Here is a 22,473-nt window from a genome sequence, read left to right on the forward strand (position 1 = left end):
ATACACATTTAATAGCTTTGGGAGAAAGTTTATTATGTTTCTCAAGAAGAACAAAGCATTTGCATCCAAAAGCCCTTAATCTTTTCAAATCCAGACTAACCTTAAAAAGCTTTTCTATTGGAGACTTGTTTTCTAAAATTTGAGAGGGTATTCTATTTCTCAAATAAACTGCAGTGAGATCAGCTTCGGCACAAAATCTTTTTGGGATTCCTTTTGAAATAAGTAATGTCCTAGTAGTCTCAACAATATATGTCGATGCTTTTTTTTGGCAACTCCATTTTGTTGAGGAGTTCTAGGTAGCGGTGTCAATGGGTCGGGTTTACCCAGACCCGACTCAAACCAAACCCTATAGGGTCCGGGTATGGTGAAAAATAAGAAGACCCAATTAAGACTCGGGTCTGGACCCGAAGGTCCGATTAATACATGGAACCGGGTATAGTTTGTGAAATGTTATACCAGACCCGGGCTCAACCCGAGTTCCGACTAAGACCCGCAAATTTTCAATGTAAAAATGATAAAAAATATTATTTTACTGGGTATGGTCCGGGTCTGGTTCATGTAGTTATTATCGGGTTTGGGTATGGTTTCTCTTATAGTATACCCAATTAGACTCAAGTCCGGACCCGATACCATACCCGAAAATCTGGTCTGTCTGGTTCCACCTGGGTTCGAACCAAACCCGACCCGTTGACACCCCTTGTTCTAGGACAATATTTTTGGTGTATAATCCCATGGGTTTTTAGGTAAGTTTGAAATTCATTTGAGAGAAATTCTCCACCTAAATCGGAGTGGAAGATCTTAACATTTGTCTTAAATTGATTTTTCATAAGATTATGAAAATCTCTAAAACATGCAAACACATTGGATTTGAATCAAAGGAAGTAGATCCAAGTATGTCTACTAAAATCATCTATAAATATAACATAACACAAGAGTCCACCTTTCGACATAACGGGAGTGGGGCCTCATACATCTGAATGCACCAATTCAAAAGGTTCATTAGACAAAAAAGTTCTAGATCCAAAAGGTAGCATTTTCATTTTTCCAAGTATACAATCGTTACACAGTCTTTTTCCTTACAATATTTTTTTAAAAATGAAAAAGGGATCATTTGGATATACTCGGGTGTCCTAATCTTTTATGCCAAAGATCTAAGTCAATCTCTTCGGCATAGTTACAAAAAGATTCTTTAGAAAGACGCAAAAAATTCATATAATAGAGGTCTCCTCTTCTATGGCCTTACCCAATCAGCTTCCCTAACCGGAGATCATGCATCCAACAAGCCTTAGATGAGAAGAAGACCTTACACCCGCAATCGAAAATTTGATAAATCGATCCGAGGTTTAAGTTAAGTTGTGGAATGACTCTAATGTTTGGAACAAAAAAAATTTTTCAGTCTTTTGAAAGATTTTTCAAATTTCTTATACTTTTCACATTTAGAGAAGTTCCATTGGTGGTTGACACGTGAAAAATATGAATTGGTGCAATCGGAAAGTAAGGACTCATTCATTGTCATATAAAATGAAGCTCCCGAATCTAAAATCCAAGAGGACTTACTTGGAGGGGAAGAGGTAGACATGGCGGCACTAGACGTAGATGGGGTGACTTTTAGTATTTGTGAAACAGCCTCCGCTAGTTGAGCGATCGTCAAGTCATTGTGGTTGCTTTTTTGTTTGTTTCTTCTCGTTTGGGAGCTTCTTCATTCACCACAGCCACCTTTCTTTTGAGTTTTGGGCATTCCAGTTTAATATGCCCCTGTTCATTACAAAAATAACCAATGGTCTTTTTTCTTCCTCCATTGTACTTTTTCTCAAAATCTCCATTAAATTTTTTTCTCAAAGTGAGGAGGTTTATATGTTCTCACATGGTTCTCGGGCCTTGATACGGCAAAAACCTCATCACTAGTCTTGTGCATCTCAAGCCTAGTTTCCTCTTGACATACTTTGGCAATAGCCTCACTATTAGGAGGTGCAAAAGTTATATGAAGAAGGGATGGCCTTATTTGCTCAAATTTTGGTTTAAGCCCATACAAGGAGAAAATATTTTCTCTCAACTTGTTTTTGCCTCATTTCTATTGCCGGACCTTCCCACTTAGGTTCTAGCATAGCTAATTCATCCCATATAGGTGATAAGAGACCATACAAGTCTCTAACACTTCTATCTCCTTGCTTGGTAGTACGTACATTTTCTTTGAAATAGTATAACTAAGCCATGTCTCTTTAAGTAAAGGTGTTTTTTAGAAATACCTATGAATTACATGCCTTCTTGAATCTAATGATATTGGTGACAATCTTGAACTCCATGGTATTCACGAACCGTGAGAGTATTTGAGCATTGGTCGCCTCCCAATCCTCCAACTTGTCTTGATATTCCTTTAGAGCTTGTTCTTTTTCTTCATCGGAGAGGGCTTTCACTTGATCTCCTTCTTTCCTTGTTAACTTTAATTGAGGTTCAATAGTGGATCCACTAATGAAACCCCATAATTTCTTCCCTTTGATGTGGGTTTTCACAGCAGTTGACCACATCAAGTAGTTGTTTTCATTGAGTTTGAAGCAGATGACAAAAGAAAATTCTCTCTCGATAGTGATAGCTGAAAAAAAAATAATCTCCAAAAGGATAGCTCGATTAAGATAATTCTTGAATTACAAGAGTTTATGGCTCTGATACCGTGAAATATAAGATAACAAAAGTAATAGAATGCCACTAAGGGCTACAAAAGAGAGCACAAATACACAAGGACCACTAATGGGTCAAAATACAATCTCACTTTGAAGACAATCACCAAACACAATCACATAAAAAAGTCTTTATAATATCTCAATCATAGTCACCTGTATCGTTAAAGGTAATTTCTCACAGAGATTTTCAAAAGTTGATAAATATCGGAAATATCTCGAAAAAATCTCGGGAGTTTAAAAAATTGAAAAAAATATAAATAACAACAAAAAAGCTAAGAAAACAATAAGTTTTGCATTATTTTTCTTTCAAAAATATAAAGAAACATTTTAAAGGTTTTAAAATATAAAAGAAACAAAAAAATAGGAAATGCAAACTTAAAAAAAAAAAGAATTTTTCTCAAAAACTATCGCGATATTATTGCCATATTTTGTTTCTGGCGATATTTTAAAAATATCGTGATATATTCCCGATATTATCGGCTATGTTGAAATAGCTGATAATATCACAATATTTTCATAATATCAGCGATATCGGTGACAGTGATCTTAAGTATACTTGTAAAAAGCATGCATTACAACCTATGTCACATGGGTGCGGGTGCGGGGATTCGGCACTTCCAAAAAACCCGGGTGCGGGGGTGCGGCAGGGGCAAAAATGTAAAAAAATAAATTATATATATATATATATAAGGGGGTTCCGAGGGTTCCCCCCGGCGCGGGTTCCCCAGATTTTTTTTTTTAAATTCCACAGACCATTTCATAGGGCAAAATTAAAAACAAACAAAAAAATGGACCAAAATGACCCTAGGTGCGGTCAACGCACCCAGGGTCGGGTTGACCGCACCCGCGTCGAGTCGCGTCGATGCGGGTGCAGCACCCTGCTAGCCGAGTCCCTGTGACATAGATTACAACAAGGGGATGGCTCTATTTATAGAGCCAAGAGAAAGCAAAAGGGAGGCAATCCAGCTAGCAGTTGGACTGCCTCCAGCAGTCATAAATATGACTGTTGGGAGCAGTCCAACAACTCGTTGGACTGTTCCAACAGTCATATTGACTGTAACAGTCACAAAACATGAAAATACAAAATAAAAAGAAACAAGAATTACAAAACAGTCTCTACTAGACTGTCCCTAATACAACAGGGAAATGACCAAAATACCCCTGATATATATATATATATATATATATATATATATATATATATATATATATATATATATATATATATATATAGTCACATTTGTACGAATTGGCTTGGGGCATGTTTCCATGTTTGGGAACTTCCTAAATTTAGGAGATTTATTCATGTTAAGCATGAATACCCGGAAAAGAAAAGTGGGTATAAGATGCTTTTAAAATTAAAAATGAAAATGTATTATGATACTAGATTTTCCTTTTCTATTTTCTATTTTTCAATCAGGTGTACAGAGAAACCCATTAAATATTTGTCTGTATTGGTCATTATCGAATATTCACGAATAAAAACTTGCATATGTAGGGCCCTTTGTTTATGCATATAGAAACGTCATCATATTCTAATGAATGTTTTTCTGGACTTGCACTTTGAAAGAGGATGAAGATTGAAATGGGCTTTTCCTTTTCCTTTTCTCCTTTCCCCAGTGATGTGAGGTCAAAAGCATTTTCTGCTGTTGATCAATTTCTGCAGATAGCTAGACAGCATCATGAGAAGGTATGTTCATCCCTCATCCCTGATTAATTTTGTTACTTTGTATTATGAGTTAACTGTTTGTAGGGACTTCCTAAAGCTGTCAATGTTAGATAAGCTGTCCCAAGTCTCCTATAGAGCTTGGCAGCTCATAGAGTTACCTAATTTGAAATGGCATAAGTTTGTAATAATTTCATGTGAAACCTGTCCTGACTATCATTTGGGTTGCTCTGGACATTTTTAGAGACTATATCAAAACATCAAGTGCCTGTTGACTACCAACTGGAAAAAAAAGAAAAATAAATAATGAAAGTGAAAATGCAATTATTAAAAAAAGTAGCATTCTTATGTTGTGTGAGATGTAATGGAATAGCAAAAGCTTAAATGATGCTTTTGTGCATTACATTAATGGTCATTTATCTATTATCCATGAAGACTGATCATATTTATGGTGCTATTTGATACTATCTTAAAACTTCAATATGATTTTTTATTTTAATTCATCATATTTTTCATATTACTATTATATTTGCACTTGGCGTGTCATATTTAGTCCTCATGAAGTAGTATAGCAGTATTCACCTTGATTAATTTTCTTTCAGAAAAATCATTTACAAATCTAGAAGACTTGTCATCCATTCTCTTGCATTCATTTGCTGCATGTGTTGGTTCAAGTTGTATAAACGAGTATTAAAAATGAGATTTTTCTTTTATATTTTCATTATTTTGAAAACATCACAGCATTTTCCTTTTTAAATGTTTTATCATTAATATCATGAAAATATTTCAACATCAGCTATACTTGTGACTATGCTCGGAATGTGTAGACCAATATCATATGTTCTACAAATTTTAAGAAAATGTTACATTCTCAAATAAAGCTGGAACTATCAAAATTGCACAGTATCATTATAATGTCAGTCTTTATTGTTACTATTATTTGCTCTTCATCACACTAAATGGCAGATTGTATATTGATACTTAGCATATCACAAATAACTAGCATAGAGAAAAAGAAATGATAAATAGATCATCTCTCTTTTCAAGATGTTGGATATTTGGTCATTAATGCTTTATACATATAACATGGGCTCATACCGGCCAGAAAGATACCACTGGAGGATTGCAGGTTTACAAGTTACAACTTACATAATGTGAAACTTTTAGCATATAGATTAATCTGATGATCCTTCTTATAATGATGGTGATGTACAAAGCCAGTTGTGACATTAATCCTCCTTACCTGTGTAAAGAATGGTTATTATCAAGAAACAGAGTCCCTGTGTAAGAACCTGACATATTTGAGCTTTGAAATTGTAAAAGAAAAGCTGTTATGTGTTTCATAATTAGTTCATCTGGAACATCCTATATTTTTTGTTTGTGAATCCTGCTGAAGTGACTAGGTTCTCTATGTGTTTTAATTACTAAGAAGCTTGTTTTCTTGTTCATTATTGAACTTTTGCTGAGAAATATGGCATGTTGACTGTTTATAACTTTGCACATCCTTTTTCAGATGAATACAGGTGACCCAAGTGGAGTTTCAATCATCGGAGTGCCTTCAGTAGCAGGAAACACAAGCTTGATTGGGTGAGTGAATTGGATCTTATCTTTTGAATGCTTCCCTGCATATTGTGAGATGTGGTGTAATTGTTCTCCAAATTTCCATTCATGAGGCTGTATTATATGGTGTTCCTTCTGTTCATTGATATTTTTTTTAGATCATTTTTTTTAATGTTGATTATCCCAGTACAATGGTACGGTGCCATCTTTTCATTATTATTGGTTTCCAAGTTTCCAACAGTTCAATGTCGACTAGGAACTTGTACTATGTGGAATTCCACATAACCAGCCTTTTTGCTACCATATTCTATAAAATATAATGTTCTTTTGCACATACCTGTAATGTAATAATTTAATACTGTGTTTCTTCATTGAATTTCCCACTTAAAATAAATTCTATTAGGCAGGAATTAGGCATCATCAAATGCCACGCCAGGCAAGGATCACTGCCTAGGCCATGCCCAGTGCTTGTGCAACTTGGTTAGCCAACCGTGCATCCCTTAGAGGAGACATACGGGTTCTCCCTTGTCTAGGCCTTGTTGAGGCAATAACATGTGAAGTTGCTTGTGTTTCTGATGCAACTGCGTTGGAGGAGGAGTGAAAACTAATGGCCCACCGTGAATCGGTGTGGCTGAACTTCTTTATTAACTCAGAAATGTTCAATAAACAATGGGAATATGCAATAAACAGTAAGGAAAATCTAAAGGGAAAACAGTAATCAAATAGAGAATAGGAAAAATTGCAGAAAGAGAAGTCGGCTGGGCTGTTTCAATCTTCAAAATTATCCTTCACGCAACCCTAGACAGGCCTTTTAAAGAGTGTTTACTGGACCGGGTCGTGGGTCCAGATTTGGATCCGACCCACGATCCGGTTCAGTCCTTCTTTGCAGCTGGTTCTGGGGCGCGCGAGCTCCACCACGCCTGACGTAGGTGTGCAGGGGTACCTCCCTGCGTCGTGGCTCCGTCCCTGCAGGTGAGTCATAGTCACGGGGTCTTTCATCTGCCCTGTGTGGTGGATCGAGTGGCACGATGGGCCCAATCGGGTCCTGCCCTGCATCATTCTCCCCTGGTTGGGAAGAAGTCGGCTCTGTCGACTTGTTGTTGCCACAGTAAGCATATAGATCAGCCACGTTAAAAATAGGGGAAATATGCCAATCATCGGGCAGCTCAAGGAGGTAAGCATTCGAACCTAACCGCTGGAGGATCTGAAAGGGGCCATACTTCTTAGAACTTAATTTGCTATAGGTACCGACGGGAAAACGCTCTGGACGCAGGTACACCCAAACAAGTTGACCGACCTCGAAATGGACATCACGACGACCCTGATCTACGAAAGCTTTGTAGGTCTCGTAGCTTTCAACAAGTTTGGTCCGGACTTGTCTGTGAATGTCACGCATATATTCAACGGCATCAAAGGCATCCGGAGCTGGAGCTGAGAGATCTGACACAGGGGCGAGGTCAACGACATGGGTGGGAGACCGACCATACACTACTTGGAACGGAGATTTACCAGTGGACCGGTTAATGGAGTTGTTATAGGCGAACTCGGCTTGAGGCAGAACGAGATCCCAAGTTTTGACATTTTCGCCCACTAAGCTCCGTAACAAATTTCCTAAGGTGCGGTTCACGACTTCGGTTTGGCCATCAGTCTGGGGGTGATACGCGCTACTGAACTGGAGCTTAGTTTTCAACAGGGCCCATAACGATTTCCAAAAGTGGCTCATAAAACGCGTGTCGCGATCGGAAGTGATTGTGTAAGGTAGACCGTGGAAACGGGCAACATCTTTGAAATAATATGAAGCGACTAAAGAGGCATCGGTGGTGCGTTTGCACGGAATAAAGATAGCCATTTTGGAGAACCGGTCAACAACTACTAGAATTGAATCAAAACGACGTGGTGTGCTGGGAAGGCCCACGATAAAATCCATGGACACATGCTCCCACGGTCGTTCAGGAATGGGTAACGGGGTGTACAGACCACTATTCTGACGATGACCCTTGGACACTTGACACACATGACAACCTTGGATAAACTTGACAACATCTTTGCGCATCTTGGGCCAAAAGTATCCTTCATCTAAGAGAGCGAACGTCTTATCATGCCCGAAATGCCCTGCTAACCCTCCTTCATGTAATTCAGAAATCAACTGAAGCCTGAGGGAGAAATTGGGTACACATAATTGGTTACCACGGAAGAGGTAACCATTATGAATACAAAAACGGGGGTCAAGGTTGCGAGCGGAGGAGGTGCACCCTTCCCAGACTTTGTGAAAATCAGGGTCCGTAGGGTATAACTCTTTGCATTGTTCAAAACCTATGCCCTGCACCGACATAGTCATCAACAGACTGTTCTTCCTACTAAGAGCGTCAGCCACCTTATTCAGGGTACCCGATTGATGCCGAAGCGAAAAGGTGTACTCTTGCAAGAAGCTGACCCACTTGGCATGACGAACACTCAACTTTTTCTGATTGTTCAGGTACTTCAATGCCTCATGATCCGTGTACAAAACAAATTCCTTATAAATGAGATAATGCCTCCAATAACGAAGGGCTTGTACAACGGCATAAAACTCAACATCGTAAGTGGAGTATTGGCACCTGGCCTGAGTCAGCTTCTCGCTAAAGAAGGCGACAGGCCTACGATTCTGGCTCAAGACGGCGCCAATCCCCACTTTAGAGGCATCACATTCAACCTCAAAGACTGCACTAAAATCGGGGAGGGCTAAGACAGGGGCACTGGTCATTTTGTCCTTGATGATCGTAAAGGCTTTCCTAGCCGCTGGCGTCCACTGAAAGCTAGTACCTTTTAGGCACTCCGTGATGGGGGCCATAAGGGTACTAAAATTCCTCACGAAACGTCGGTAAAAGGTGGCTAACCCGTGGAAACTACGGATCTCTCCTATAGTCCTTGGGGTAGGCCAATCGACAATCGCTCGGACTTTAGCAGGGTCGGCCTTGACGCCATCAGAAGACACAATAAACCCTAAGAACACGACACTGGATGTCATAAACTCACACTTCTTGGCATTGGCATACAATTTTTCCTTTCTCAAAATATCTAAGACTTGACGCAGGTGACTCAAATGATCAGACAATGAAGAACTATAGACCAAGATGTCGTCAAAGTAGACGACAACAAACTTCCCAAGACACGGACGCAAGACTTGGGTCATCATGTTCATGAAGGTACTGGGGGCATTAGACAACCCAAACGGCATGACTAACCACTCGTACAATCCATCACGTGTCTTAAATGCCGTTTTTCACTCGTCTCCCTCGCGTATACGAATCTGATGATATCCGCTTTTTAAATCAATTTTAGAGAAAATGGAGGCACCGGATAACATGTCAAACATATCATCTAAACGAGGAATGGGAAAACGGTATTTGACTGTGATGCGATTGATCGCACGGCTATCGACACACATGTGCATGGACCCATCTTTCTTAGGAGTGAGTAAGGCAGACACGGCACAAGGACTAACACTCTCACGAATGAAACCCTTTTGCAGTAATTCCTGAACCTGTCTTAACAACTCAGTGTGCTCGGAGGGGTTCATGCGATAAGCGGGAAGGTTGGGTAGACTCGACCCGGGCACAAAATCAATGGCATGCTGAACCACCCTTGTCGAAGGTAATCCATCAGGAAGGTCATCCAGCATAACGTCGCGGAATTCCTCGAGAAGAGGGGCAACATCCGCGGGAATGGACACAGGTGAACTCATCACTGGCTTAGCCACCAGGGCATAACAATAGCCATCTTCCTGGCAGTGGTCCAGGAAAAGCCGGTACGAGAGGCCTGCGAGTCGGGGGACTCGTTCGGGTTTGTCAACTGTGGGGAAACCTGTCTCCCGGATTGGTAGAAGGACGATCTTATGGCCATTAAAGATAAAAGAGTAAGTGTTCTTGCGGCCATCGTGAGTGGTCTGGCGATCAAACTGCCAGGGACGTCCCAAAAGAATGTGACACGCATGCATAGGGGCCACATCACACCACACCTCATCGTGGTAGTGTTCCCCCATGGAAAACCGGACTAGGCAACGCTGAGTGATGGGAACCTCATTTCCTTTCTTGAACCAGGCCATCTTATAGGGTTAGGACAACTTTTCGGTGTTGAGTTTCAAGGTAGACACCACACTCTCAGATACCATGTTCTCACATGCTCCGGTGTCAATGATGACATCACAAGCGTGACCTTCACAGTTGCATCGGGTCCTAAAAATGTTATTCCTTAGCCATTTCGATGGGATCAATTCTCGGGGTGTGGTCAACACATGACGGATGGACAACAAACTTTCGACGTTGCCGTCGAACTCTATAACTCCCCGCTCATCCTCAACCTCAACTAATGAATTGTCCTCACTATCACTCTCACTTGCGGACTCGACAATTCCTTCAACCAAATGGGTGTTCTTGCTCACGGTCGGACACTTGGACGCGACATGTCCTAACTCTTGACACCTAAAGCAACGAAGGGTCGACTCAATAGGTTTGGTCTTGGACCGGGTGTGGAAAGATGGACCTGACTGGTCAGATTTGCTAAGGTCGGTCCTAGGTTTTGAATCACTAGGGGAGCTTGCTCCCCTGGTTGGGAAACTCGGCTTGGGTTAGCTGGGGGGCTCACTACGGGTCGTCCGATATTCCTGCCTCCGCTTCAGCTTGTCCTCGATGTTCATGGCATAACTGCTGGCTTGATCTAATGTTTCGACTGTGACACAACTAAAATCATCAGAGATAGCAGGGCGGAGACCCGAAATGTACCTCGTGACCTGCTGACGAGCTGTTTCCTCGATCTGCACACGCAGGGAAAGACGATGGAACTTCACGGTGTACTCTGCTACCGTTCGGGAACCTTGGCGCAGGGTCAGGTATTCCTTGTAGGCTCGCTCGGCGTGATCCGAAGGCACGAACTTTGACTGCATCAGTCTTTGCATTTCTTCCCACGACTGTACGCGCTCTAATCCCTGCCGCTCCCTTGATCGTTGTAGCTCCACCCACCATGTCCGTGCTAGGCCTCTCAATCGTGTAGAAGCTAACGAGACACGACGATGTTCAGCAACTGTGTGATAATCGAAGAAGAACTGCACTGCATAAGACCAGTCAAAAAACTGCTCCGCGTCGAATCGCCCCACAAACTCCGGAAGATCTAATTTCACGCCATAGGTGGAAGAGTGGTCTGGTGGTCTCTGTTGTCGCGGCTCCACCATTCCTGCAGGATGCTCGTTCCAGAAAATGTCGTCGTCCCAAGCTGCTTCATTGCCCATATGGCGGTATTGTTCGCCGGGATGCTGGTGTTGTCGAACTCTCCCGATGGGGGGTCGGCGGTCGGGGCGCACCGGTTCCTGCTGACATTGCCTCGGTCGGGTTTGCCCGTGGGCGGGTACCATCTGCGGTCGGTATTGTGGTACTGGAATGACGGGAAGTCCAAGGTTCGGGGGAGGGTTCGGTTGAGGTTCTGGTTCCGGACGGGTAGAATGGGTATAATATGGTTGTGGGTTAGGAGTATGGTGTTGGGCCGGATATTGGGTTGGGTTTTGGGTCAGGTTTGGGTAAACCGGTTGGTTTGGGTTTGGGTATGGGTATGGGTATGGGGCTTGGTGGGTATATGGATGGGTTGACTCGCCCGATGGGATGTGAATCGGGCCCACTCCTACACTATTCGTCGGACCAAGATATGGATGGGAAGGATCGAGGTTCGAGTTTTGGGGATAATAGGCTTGGTCTGAACTCGATCCCCGATCCAAGAGATTATGGGTCTGGTTCTGACCCGGCTCGAATCCAAACTGGAGCTCCGTCCGGGTCCGATATGGGTCTGGGTCGGTACTAGATTCATTTTGGGGTTCGAAATTAATGGGTTGGGTTTGAGTCGGGATGAACCGCGCACCAAACCCAATTGGATTGGCTGGGTAAGGGGTTTCGGATCCCGGACCCGCTCCCAGGGACCCAAAGGATGGTCCCCGAGATCCAGGCCTGGGTCCTGCTGAAAACTGTTCCGGCCCGGACCCTCTCGGGTTCGGGCCCATCCACACGGGTCCGCCAGGTTCCACCCGCTGGTTGGTCATCGCAATGCCTCTGCGCGCGGGACCAGGAGGGAGAAACAGTTCTTTCCCGGGTCGGGTCGCTGCGCTGGGGCTTGCAGCGGGGTCCTGCGTGCTGCTGGGTTCTTGCGGACCCAACCCGACCTGCGGCAGACCCACAGGAAACCGAGCCCTGGTCTGGGGTGCACTCGGACCCAAACCTGTGGCAGGACCCGGCGTGACGCTGGGTTCCTGCAGGCCCAGCCCTGCCGGCGGCATAGCCCCCATGGCTCGAGGCCAGGGCAAAACTGCACCCACGACGTGGGGTTGCCCTGCCCTATCTTCCTGGTTCAGATGGGGGGTACCTACTGCGCGTGACACTGTTGCTGTCGAACCTGGGAATGGAGGGGGGAACGCTGGTTGTTGGGCAGCAACACAGTCGGGCTGACAGGACGTCGGCTGGACTGCTGCTGCATCTGCTACGACCTCTAGCGCAACCCCCAGTCTTTGCCTTGAGGTCGCAGAGGGATCCACCGGCGACTCAAGGGCAGCGACTCGGCCTTCGACCCCATCAAGTCGCCGTGATATGGTTGCCACGTCCCGACTGATACGCGACACGTTTTCCTGTATTTTCGTCAACATCTCCATGACACGCAGCATTGGGTCTTCGCTGCTCGCCTCCTCACGCGCTTCGCCTTGTACCGGATCGGTTCCCGCCTCAAGAGCCATACCGCTGATGAAGGTGGAACGCCGGCTCTGATACCACTTTGATGCAACTGCGTTGGAGGAGGAGTGAAAACTAATGGCCCACCGTGAATCGGTGTGGCTGAACTTCTTTATTAACTCAGAAATGTTCAATAAACAATGAGAATATGCAATAAACAGTAAGGAAAATCTAAAGGGAAAACAGTAATCAAATAGAGAATAGGAAAAATTGCATAAAAAGAAGTCGGCTGGGCTGTTTCAATCTTCAAAATTATCCTTCACGCAACCCTAGACAGGCCTTTTAAAGAGTGTTTACTGGACCGGGTCGTGGGTCCAGATTTGGATCCGACCCACGATCCGGTTCAGTCCTTCTTTGCAGCTGGTTCTGGGGGGGCGCGAGCTCCACCACGCCTGACGTAGGTGCGCAGGGGTACCTCCCTGCGTCGTGGCTCAGTCCCTGCAGGTGAGTCATAGTCACGGGGTCTTTCATCTGCCCTGTGTGGTGGATCGAGTGGCACGATGGGCCCAATCGGGTCCTGCCCTGCATCAGTTTCTTTCTTTTAAATAAAGTGCATGCTTCCAACTGTGTAGTCAGATCCATGTAAAGCCCTTTACTTTGAGAAAATTTTGTTTCAAAATTTTCATTGTTACAAAATTACACATTATTCAGCCATTGGAAAAATAAACTGCAGGCCTTAAGCTTTTTCTTTTTCCTTTTTTAAGCTGTTAGGAAATTTTGAAAGCCAGTTGCTACGACAATCTGAAATTTTCTAAACCTAATCAGCATCTAAAAATTTAGTTCTCTCATGGTTGGCAAACAAATCATAATATGAAATTTTCTAAACCTAATCAATTTAAGTTTTCTTTCTGGATCACTCATTATATAAATCAGCATGAGGACCGATTCTTTGAAAAAGGATATGATACATAGGAGCAAATGATATGACTGGCAATGAGCACAAATATAAAGCAATATAGCATCAGAAGCATATTGTGAGATACTAAAATATTTCATGGTAGAGCTATATCAGGTTTACTGTCTAGCCATGAATATGATTATGCAGCGAAAAAGATCACCTAATGACATGGTGGGCACTACTAAACTTGCACAGACCAGAGATGAGATATGTTGGATATTGTATTTTTCCCCGTCTACTTGCATAAAAGTTCGTGAAATGTATAAGCATGGCATATTCTTCATAATTTTGTGGAACAGTGTCTTTATTGTTTCATGCCTTAGGTATGGAGTTGGATATTCCAAGAGATACATGCATTAAGGTTTCTCAAAGGAGGAACAAGAAAGGAGAGGGAAAACTAAACTTCATTAGTTGCATAAAGGAGAAGGTGAGTCCCACTTAAGGGTCGACTCCCTCTTGGTACAATATAAGACAAAAGAAAAAGAAAACTTACATGACAAAACTACCTTTGATTATGTTATAATGTACAAAAGAATACTAAAAGGAATGGGGTAGCACATAACTAGTGATACAACTTTTTACACATTTCTTAACACTCCCCTTCAAACATGGGATGGTGCAAAGGAATCATTCCGAGTTTGCAAATGAATGAGTTGAAGTGAGGAGTAAGACTCTTAGTAAATACATTTGCAATCTGTTTTCTTGATCTCACATGCTCTAAAGCAATGACTCCGTCTTCATAAGCTTTCCTTGTATAGTGACAATCTATTTCGATGTGTTTGGTTCGCTAATGAAATTATGGATCCTTTGCAATATGAATAACACTTATATTGTCACAATATAAATGAGTCTTGTCCATAATGGCGATTCACAACTCACCCAAGAACCACCGTATCTAAATAATTTCTGCAGTGACTTGGGCCATAGCTCTATATTTAGCTTCTATTGTCGATAAGACAACCCTTTGTTGCTTCTTGCTTTTCTACGAGATCAGAGAGCTTCCAATAAAAATACATAAACCTATAGTATAGAGACGATCCCGAGTAGAGCCTCCAAAATCATAATCACAAAATGCTCTCAGCTCTGTGGCAGATGATGATGAAAAGAACATACCATAGTGCATAGTGTTTCTCACATATCTAATAATCCTGAGCTCTGCAACAAAATTGACTGACTACATGAACTGCATAAGTAATATATGGCCTGAATATGGTCAAGTATATGATACTCCCAACTAGTTCTTCTAGGTCTTCATTCAAGAAGGCATTCTTGACATCTAGCTGCCACAAATTTCATTGTCGTACTGCAGCCACAATGAGTAATGTACGAATAGTGGTCATATGAGCTACTGGAACAAAGGTTTCAGCGAAATCAATTCTAAACCGTTGACTATAACCCTTTGCTACTAATCTTGCCTTATATCTTTCAATTGACCCATCCGCCTTGATCTCTTTATGTCATAAACTCACTTGCTCCTAACAATATTCTTTTTTTACGGAGGTTTTATCAATTCCCATGCTTACATCCTTTTAAGTGCACCCATTTCTTCAGTCATAGCTCTTTGCCACTCCTCATTTCCAGCTGCCCCTACATATGACTCAGGCTCAACATAAGAATGAATCAACACAAAAAATGCATGATGTTTAGGAGAGAATGACTCGTAGGATACAAAATGATAAGGGGGAATCAAAGTTCTAAAGCTTCTACGTACTTGAGAAGGATTAAGGAAAGAAGATGACGACTCAGACAAAGATTTTGAATTTGGTTGGCCAGAATCATCTAACAAAGGAATAATATCATAATTGACCTCTTCTCTTCTCTTTGGCTCTGCCTCCACTTGGTCCAAGAAAGGGATTTCGACAACATTTTCATGTCTTCTTGAGTAGGTTTGTCCAAACCGACTATCTCTTGGTTGAACCTGCTCTCTTTGAATCTCACTCTTTCATTTACACCCTCTCTTTCACTAAAAGGCACCAAGAGGGACAAATTAGACTCATCTCTTGTCTTTTTTCCATTTTGACTTAAATATAGCATATCCTCATGAAAGACAACATGTCAAGCAACACTTAACTGTTCGAGGAGACAATTTATCTCTATATCTATCAGGTAGAAGTACAAAGCATATACATCCAAATATTCTCATCATATCATAATTTGGGGATCTTTCATACAATTTTTTGAAAAGGAGATATACCTTTAAGCACACTTGAGGGCATATATGAACTGCATCAGCCCAAAATGCTCTGGGCATTTTACCTCCAAAGAGAAAGCTTTTGTTGTCTCCAAGATATGTCTATTCTTTCTCTCAGCCACCCCATTTTGCTCAGGAATGTAGGAAAATTTTTGTTTATGATCTATACTTTTCTCCTGCAAGAACTTCTCAAAAGTACGATTGACATAAAAGCTCTAAAAGATCTCAAAAAATTCACTTTTATTTTTCATCAAATATAACCAAGTAAATCTTGTACAATCATATATGAAAGTAACAAAATATGATGATCCTCCTTTTTGCAAAATTGGTGAAGGATCCCAGACATCAGAATGTACAAGATTAAAAGGACTTTCAAACTCCTTATCTCTAGACCCAAATGGCAAGGCATGAGCCTTTGTCAATTTACAACTCTCATAATCTTTAACATGATCAGACACCACTAATTGAGGCCCACCAATGTTTCCTGAAGACACCAACTTTTGCAACCTAGAGTTGGAAATATGACCCAATCTCTGGTGTCACAAAACAAACTCATCTATATCTGAAGCTCCCAATCTGATCTCAGACCTCCTTCGCTCTCTTATATCAAACCAATCTAAGTAGTACAATTATCCTCTTCTATGGCTAATCTCAATCTTCTTCCCTTACAATTGATCTTGCACCGCACAACCAAGGGGAGAGAAAAGGTAACATTACAATTAAGCTTGGTAATTTGGCCAATAGAGATAAGATTCATAGTAAGTGATGAAATATGATAAACCTGGAAGATATTAATCTTACTACTAGGATAAGAATCAAAGGTAACTGAACCGACTTTTGAGAAAGACATAAAATAATCATCTGCATTGCGAAAAGTGTCACTGCTGGGATGACAATTGGTTAAAATAAGCTCATTGGTTATCATATGACAAGAGGTTCTTGAGTCTATTAACCAACTTGAAGAGTGACTTGAGATACCTGATAAAGCAATACCAAAGGAAGAAGCATGAATAACAGAGGGAGAGGTTACAACTGATTGGACAGGGAGTTGCAATTGTTGGATTTGTTACTGCATCTTCTTCAACAACTGGAGTTGACCACCACCTGATGATTCTGAGGTTCTCTCAGCAGACAAATCAACTGGCTGAGCACCAATATCAGTGTGATCATTATTGGGCTTAGTGCCCTCACCATCAGAAGATACTACATAAAGTCCACCTTTCTTTTTCCCGAGGATCATACAAGTGTTTTTATGTGACCAAAGTTCTTACAATAGTGACACCGAATATAGCTCAAGTCACCTCTTTCTCCCACTCTTCCACCACCTCTACCACCAAATCTATCACCCAGTTGTCGAGGAGCTGCCATAACATTGTCATTGGATGAGTAGGTTCCAAGAGACCTTATCTTGGTCTCTTCTGCAATCAATTCAGCTAGGACATTGGTGACCGAGGGTAAAAGGGGACAATGCATTATGGCACTCCTCACTCTATCAAACTCTGGTTGAAGTGTGATAAGAAACTTAATGACCCTAGTTGTCTCTTTATGCTGATCAAGAAGCCCTAGACAATTTTTACATGAGGTGCACATCTCACACTTAGCACTTGTTTGACCCTCCATTAGTGCTAGTGTATCCCAAACTCTTTGCATATCAGAATAAAATTCTTCAATCGACTTGATTCCTTGACGCATATTTGTCCATTTTTGAGTGAGCTGATATTGCCTAGCCTAATTTTCTTTCTTGTAAACTTATTTGAGATATGTCCAAGCTTATTTGGTCTCTTGAAATTTGGAGAGGTCATAGTTATCCTTTGTTCTACTGAACCCAATATCCAAGCTTTGACCCTTGCATTATTCACAATTCACTCATCTATTTCTTTGTCAAAGTCCACATCTGTGGGCTTGGGTTTCACCTTAGAGCTATTCAAGTACTCTCTACCATTCGACACACAAGAATACACACCCAAACAACCAACCACACTACCGATGTTCAAAATGCAGTGGGTCAAGAACCTAAATCAGTCGATTTCCTTCAGCTTTTATGCATACAATATCCAAAATATGCATTTAACATGCTTAACAGATCAAACTTGCATCCTAGCAAGTCATTCCCAAAGTCGATGGCCTTTAATAAACCCTTTCACAGTTATCGCCAGCCGCATACACCTCAAAAATCATCAAAACCTTCAAATCACGAAATAAGGCACACAAAATTATACCCAACAGCCTTCTACCATAAAAACGACCTTAATGGGGCAACCCAACTTCATCGATAAGATCAGAATAACCCAAAAACTCGAATCTGGACAATGTTCTCCGTGAAACTCAGAAAATATTTAAAAAATTGTAGAAAATCAGATATAAATCCGATCACCACCATTTTTTATTCCTTAAACTCTTAAAATCATCCACTACCAAAGCCCTAACTCAAATCAGGAAGATTGCAACTCTTACCTGGACGTGCTGGCATCAGCACCTCGAGATTCGTGCCCACAGGAACAGTGACCAGTTCCAGAATGAAGCTCTTGATACTTTCCTTCCAATCTCATATGTCCTCTCCTTAGAGCTACGAAGGCTCTGATACCATATTCTAAGAGATGCATTCGGGTTTCTCAATGGAGGAACAAGAAAGGAGAGGGAAAACTAAACTTCATTAGTTGCATAAAGGGGAAGGTGAGTCCCACTTAAGGGTCGACTCCCTCTTGGTACAATACAAGACAAGAAAAATAAAACTTACATGACAAAACTACCCGTGATTATGTTATAATGTACAAAAGAATACTAAAAGGAATAGGGTAGCACATAACTAGTGATACAACATTTTACACATTTCTTAACATTGGACTGATTGACAGTTTCATTTTTTTTCCAAAATCCCATCAATGATATTTGCTGCTCCTTTTTTCCTGTCAAATGCATGATGCATATAAAGAAGTCTAATTGTTGCACTCAATGTGCAGGTGGGCTATGAGTTCCCTGACACAAAAAGGAAAAGCTTCCGAGCAAGCACCTGCTGTTGCTGCCAATTCTGATAAACCTATTGTTTCTGCAACCTCGAGCACAAGCTTAGGTATGTTTCACTGTTTTCAGTCATTTTCAAATGTACAGTGATCAATGTTATTTTTTTAGTTAAAAGAAATGCTACTAATTGCATAATCCATGACCTTTTGTTGGTGGGTCAACTCAGCTGACTCAATTTAACTTGTAATGTCTTAAGTGACATATATTGTATCTTCCTGGCATAGTTCCAATGATACAATTGACTTGGCTCAGGCAGCAAGTCCTCTGACTTTCTGTACTGACTCAAATTCAAGGTGGCTGAGTTGCACCCAGATCCAGTCAAATCCTGATCATTGATCATTGGTTGGAAAACTTCATGTGGTTACAAACCTTGAGATATTTTGCTAATTGTGAGCTTCTGGGATGCAGCTACTGATGTGACAGATTCTATGCCAAGAAACTTGAGTTATAGTAGTGACATGGCTGATCAGGCTGCACCCTCGTCTCCTACATCCACAGATGGTTGGGGGGAACTAGAAAATGGAATAAATGAGCATGAGAGCGACAAAGATGGATGGGATGATATTGAACCAGTTGAGCAAAAGGCCCCTCTAGCACTTGCAAATATATATGCTGCTCAGAAACGACCTGTGGCACCACCTAAACAGCAAGGTTAGTAGACAATCCACATTTACTTTCATTGTATTTGTTTTTTATATCCCCACAAGACAGAACAGCATTGAAATTTTAAAAATATCTTCAATATGTGTGAAAATGCAACATTGGGTTCATTCTTTGAAAGTGCAGGAAATTACACATTCCTGTATTTGAGAAGTTGGGTTGATTTAGGTTTCAAAAAAGTTGGGTTGATTTCATTTTCCAGAAAGCCATAGAGCTAAAACAGCAGGCACACTGGAACTTCGATATCATTAATGTAGTACCCTCTCTATGATTAGTTGTTTGCATAGTCACCTGTACCGTTCAAGGTAATTTCTCAGCAAGGGTTTTTCTCGGAGATATTTTCAAAAAGTGATTTTTCTTGGGAAAATCTTGAAAACTTTAAAAGTTGAAAAAATATAAATAATAATAGGAAATATATGAAAATAAAGAAACAATTAGGAAAGTTTTAATATAAAAGAAACAAAAAAAGATACTTAAAATATTTAAAGATATTGTTTTTTTGAAAATTTCACTATATTTTCGTTTTCCAGAAAGGCATAGAGCTAAAACAGCAGGCACACTGGAACTTCGATATCATTAATGTAGTACCCTCTCTATGATTAGTTCTTTGCATAGTCACCTGTACCGTTCAAGGTAATTTCTCAGCAAGGGTTTTTCTCGGAGATATTTTCAAAAAGTGATTTTTCTTGGGAAAATCTTGAAAACTTTAAAAGTTGAAAAAATATAAATAATAATAGGAAAGATATGAAAATAAAGAAACAATTAGGAAAGTTTTAATATAAAAGAAACAAAAAAAGATACTTCAAATATTTAAAGATATTGTTTTTTTGAAAATTTCACGATATTTTCGTTTCTAGCAATATTTTGAAAATCTCGGGAAAATATTGGCTGACCTTGAAATACCGATAATATCAAGATATTTTCAATATATCGGTGACTATGGTTATTTGTGGTTAGAAATGCACATTTAATTGACAATTTAATAATTCCCCATTTAAATATGTTTGCTTGTAATGCACTTCAGATACACTTGTTTCCTTGCCTATATTTGCTGGATCTTTACTGAGGGACATTATCCAAGTATGATTTTTTGAAGAACCTGAAATTCCAACTCATCTGTTTTTTCAAAATGGTATCTCTAGGGAGACTTATGTTGCATTAAAGTAACTTGGGTCATAACGTGTGCCTCTATGCATAGAATGTACTAAAACAATATTAGAAACATTGTTAGTAGCATGGAAACACCTAGTGGATTGCTACCAATGAGTGTATTAGGCATGTAGCTCAGCATCAATCCAGTGTTAGTTGGGCCACCTTGACTCCACATGCAAGTGCATGTGCCTAACAAAGTTTAGTGCTCGTGACAGAATTCAGGTTTTTTCTGCTAAATGGTGGCCCAAGTTCTAGACTGTCATTATACATTTCCGATCAGAGTTGAGCCTTAGCTGTTTTGGGAGCACAATGAGCTGTAAGTCGGACCTGTTTTATAATCAGATTGGCTTTTGCACGGCTGATTATGGTGCAGGTCAGAAAATCGGCCATATTTCTACCCCTTGAGAGACCTGGTTTTACATGCTTGAAGGACCTTTGACGACTTGTCCTCAATTTAGCGACACATTTTTTACATGTTCAGTCTACTGTGCTATGGTCTTTTCCGAATTTTTGGCAATCTTGGATTCAGCTCTAAAATCTTTGTCAATATGATTTTGAATTTCAATGAACGGTTATATGACTTTTTAGAGCCGCTTTTCACTTTGTACATCTTCAGTCCATTCTATGGCTAGAATGCCAACTTTTTGGAGCAGTGCTATGTGCATTGCCATTTTGCATTGAAACTTTTAGCTTTCAAAATGATGACCATTTCTGATGCATGATTGCTTGACCACAAATGATTTTGATCATTTTTTAGTAATGGCATGGAATTGATTTGCATAATAAGCGTGGTTCTACAGGTCCTTCCCAGCTGATGCAAAAAACAGCAGAACATGTGAGAAGATTCACGATCTAAATGTTACTGTTTTGCAGTTGCAAGTTCCAGACCCAAAAGTTCTATTGCACCTGCAGCCAAGGAAGAAGATGATGATCTATGGGGTGCAATAGCTGCTCCTGCGCCAAACGCCACCGCTAAGCCCATCCAATCAAAGATGGTGACAAGCAATGATGAGGATCCCTGGGGTGCCATAGCGGCTCCACCGCCAAAAACTTCTGCTAAACCACTGCAGCCAAAATCAACTGTGAGCAATGACGACGATCCATGGGCTGCCATAGCTGCACCACCACCTACTACACGTGCAAAGCCACTCTCAGCTGCTCGTGGCCGAGGTGGTCGTGCTGCACCCATGAAGTTGGGGGCACAGCGGATAAATCGCACTTCATCAGATATGTAGATTTTTTGAGAAAGAAAATGGAACAAAGTGGAACATCGATATGAAAGAAGTATCATGTATGCTGTTTGGATGTGTAATATTCTTTTTGTTTTTTTTTTTGGAATTCATTGAATTAATTTTGTAAATTAGACTCTGGATTGTGATTATATTCATATTCAAAATGGCTCTGTATTGAGGTGGATCATAAGTCCATTATGTTTTTCATTATTTACTTTTTGGTGGTTTTAGTTTCTTGTGCATTTTGTACTCGTTTCTGTTAGCGGAGAACGTGACTGTACAATTACTATGTTTCCATTTAGCTTGGAGAAACTACTGTTATGGTTTGGGCATCTTTTTTTGTTTACTCCGAGAAACCGCCCCAGGAGCAGAGACCAAGCTGCGCTGGCTCAGCTTGCCGTACTTACAGTCTGTCCATGGCGGTGTAAAACTCTGATGGCTTACCCCTTGACCATAGGGAGTCACCAAGCTTCAGCTTACTCAGGGGGGTGATGCCCATGGGATTTGAACCTAGACTGCCTGTCCGGTCTAAGCCCCATCCCACTATGCCAAACTCCTTGGGTCCAAACTACTGCTATGGTTTGGACATCTTGTTGCAAGAAGTGTCATGTTGACCGTGAATTTGGTCAGGTGCTCTCAGTGTAAAACTCCATAAGTAGTCCCCCTTTGCCCACC

At 41.1% G+C, this 22,473-nt stretch overlaps 1 protein-coding gene across 1 annotated transcript in view; it reads left to right on the forward strand.

Annotated features, from left to right (window-relative positions):
- Window positions 1-21,988, forward strand: part of LOC149839337 (uncharacterized) — a 78,831-nt gene extending 56,843 nt beyond the window's left edge. Inside the window, exons 17-21 of the mRNA XM_090002475.1 lie at window positions 4,299-4,368; window positions 5,858-5,931; window positions 18,694-18,803; window positions 19,163-19,405; window positions 21,440-21,988. Of these exons, the coding sequence (XP_089858601.1) occupies window positions 4,299-4,368; window positions 5,858-5,931; window positions 18,694-18,803; window positions 19,163-19,405; window positions 21,440-21,801 (859 nt within the window). The 3' untranslated portion in view covers window positions 21,802-21,988. The remainder of the gene's footprint in view (window positions 1-4,298; window positions 4,369-5,857; window positions 5,932-18,693; window positions 18,804-19,162; window positions 19,406-21,439) is intronic.
- Window positions 21,989-22,473: the final 485 nt, after the last annotated feature.

Source organism: Nuphar pumila, chromosome 4 (genome assembly GCF_984573655.1).
Source record: "Nuphar pumila chromosome 4, dmNupPumi1.hap1.1, whole genome shotgun sequence".
In the NCBI taxonomy this organism is placed as follows: Eukaryota; Viridiplantae; Streptophyta; class Magnoliopsida; order Nymphaeales; family Nymphaeaceae; genus Nuphar; species Nuphar pumila.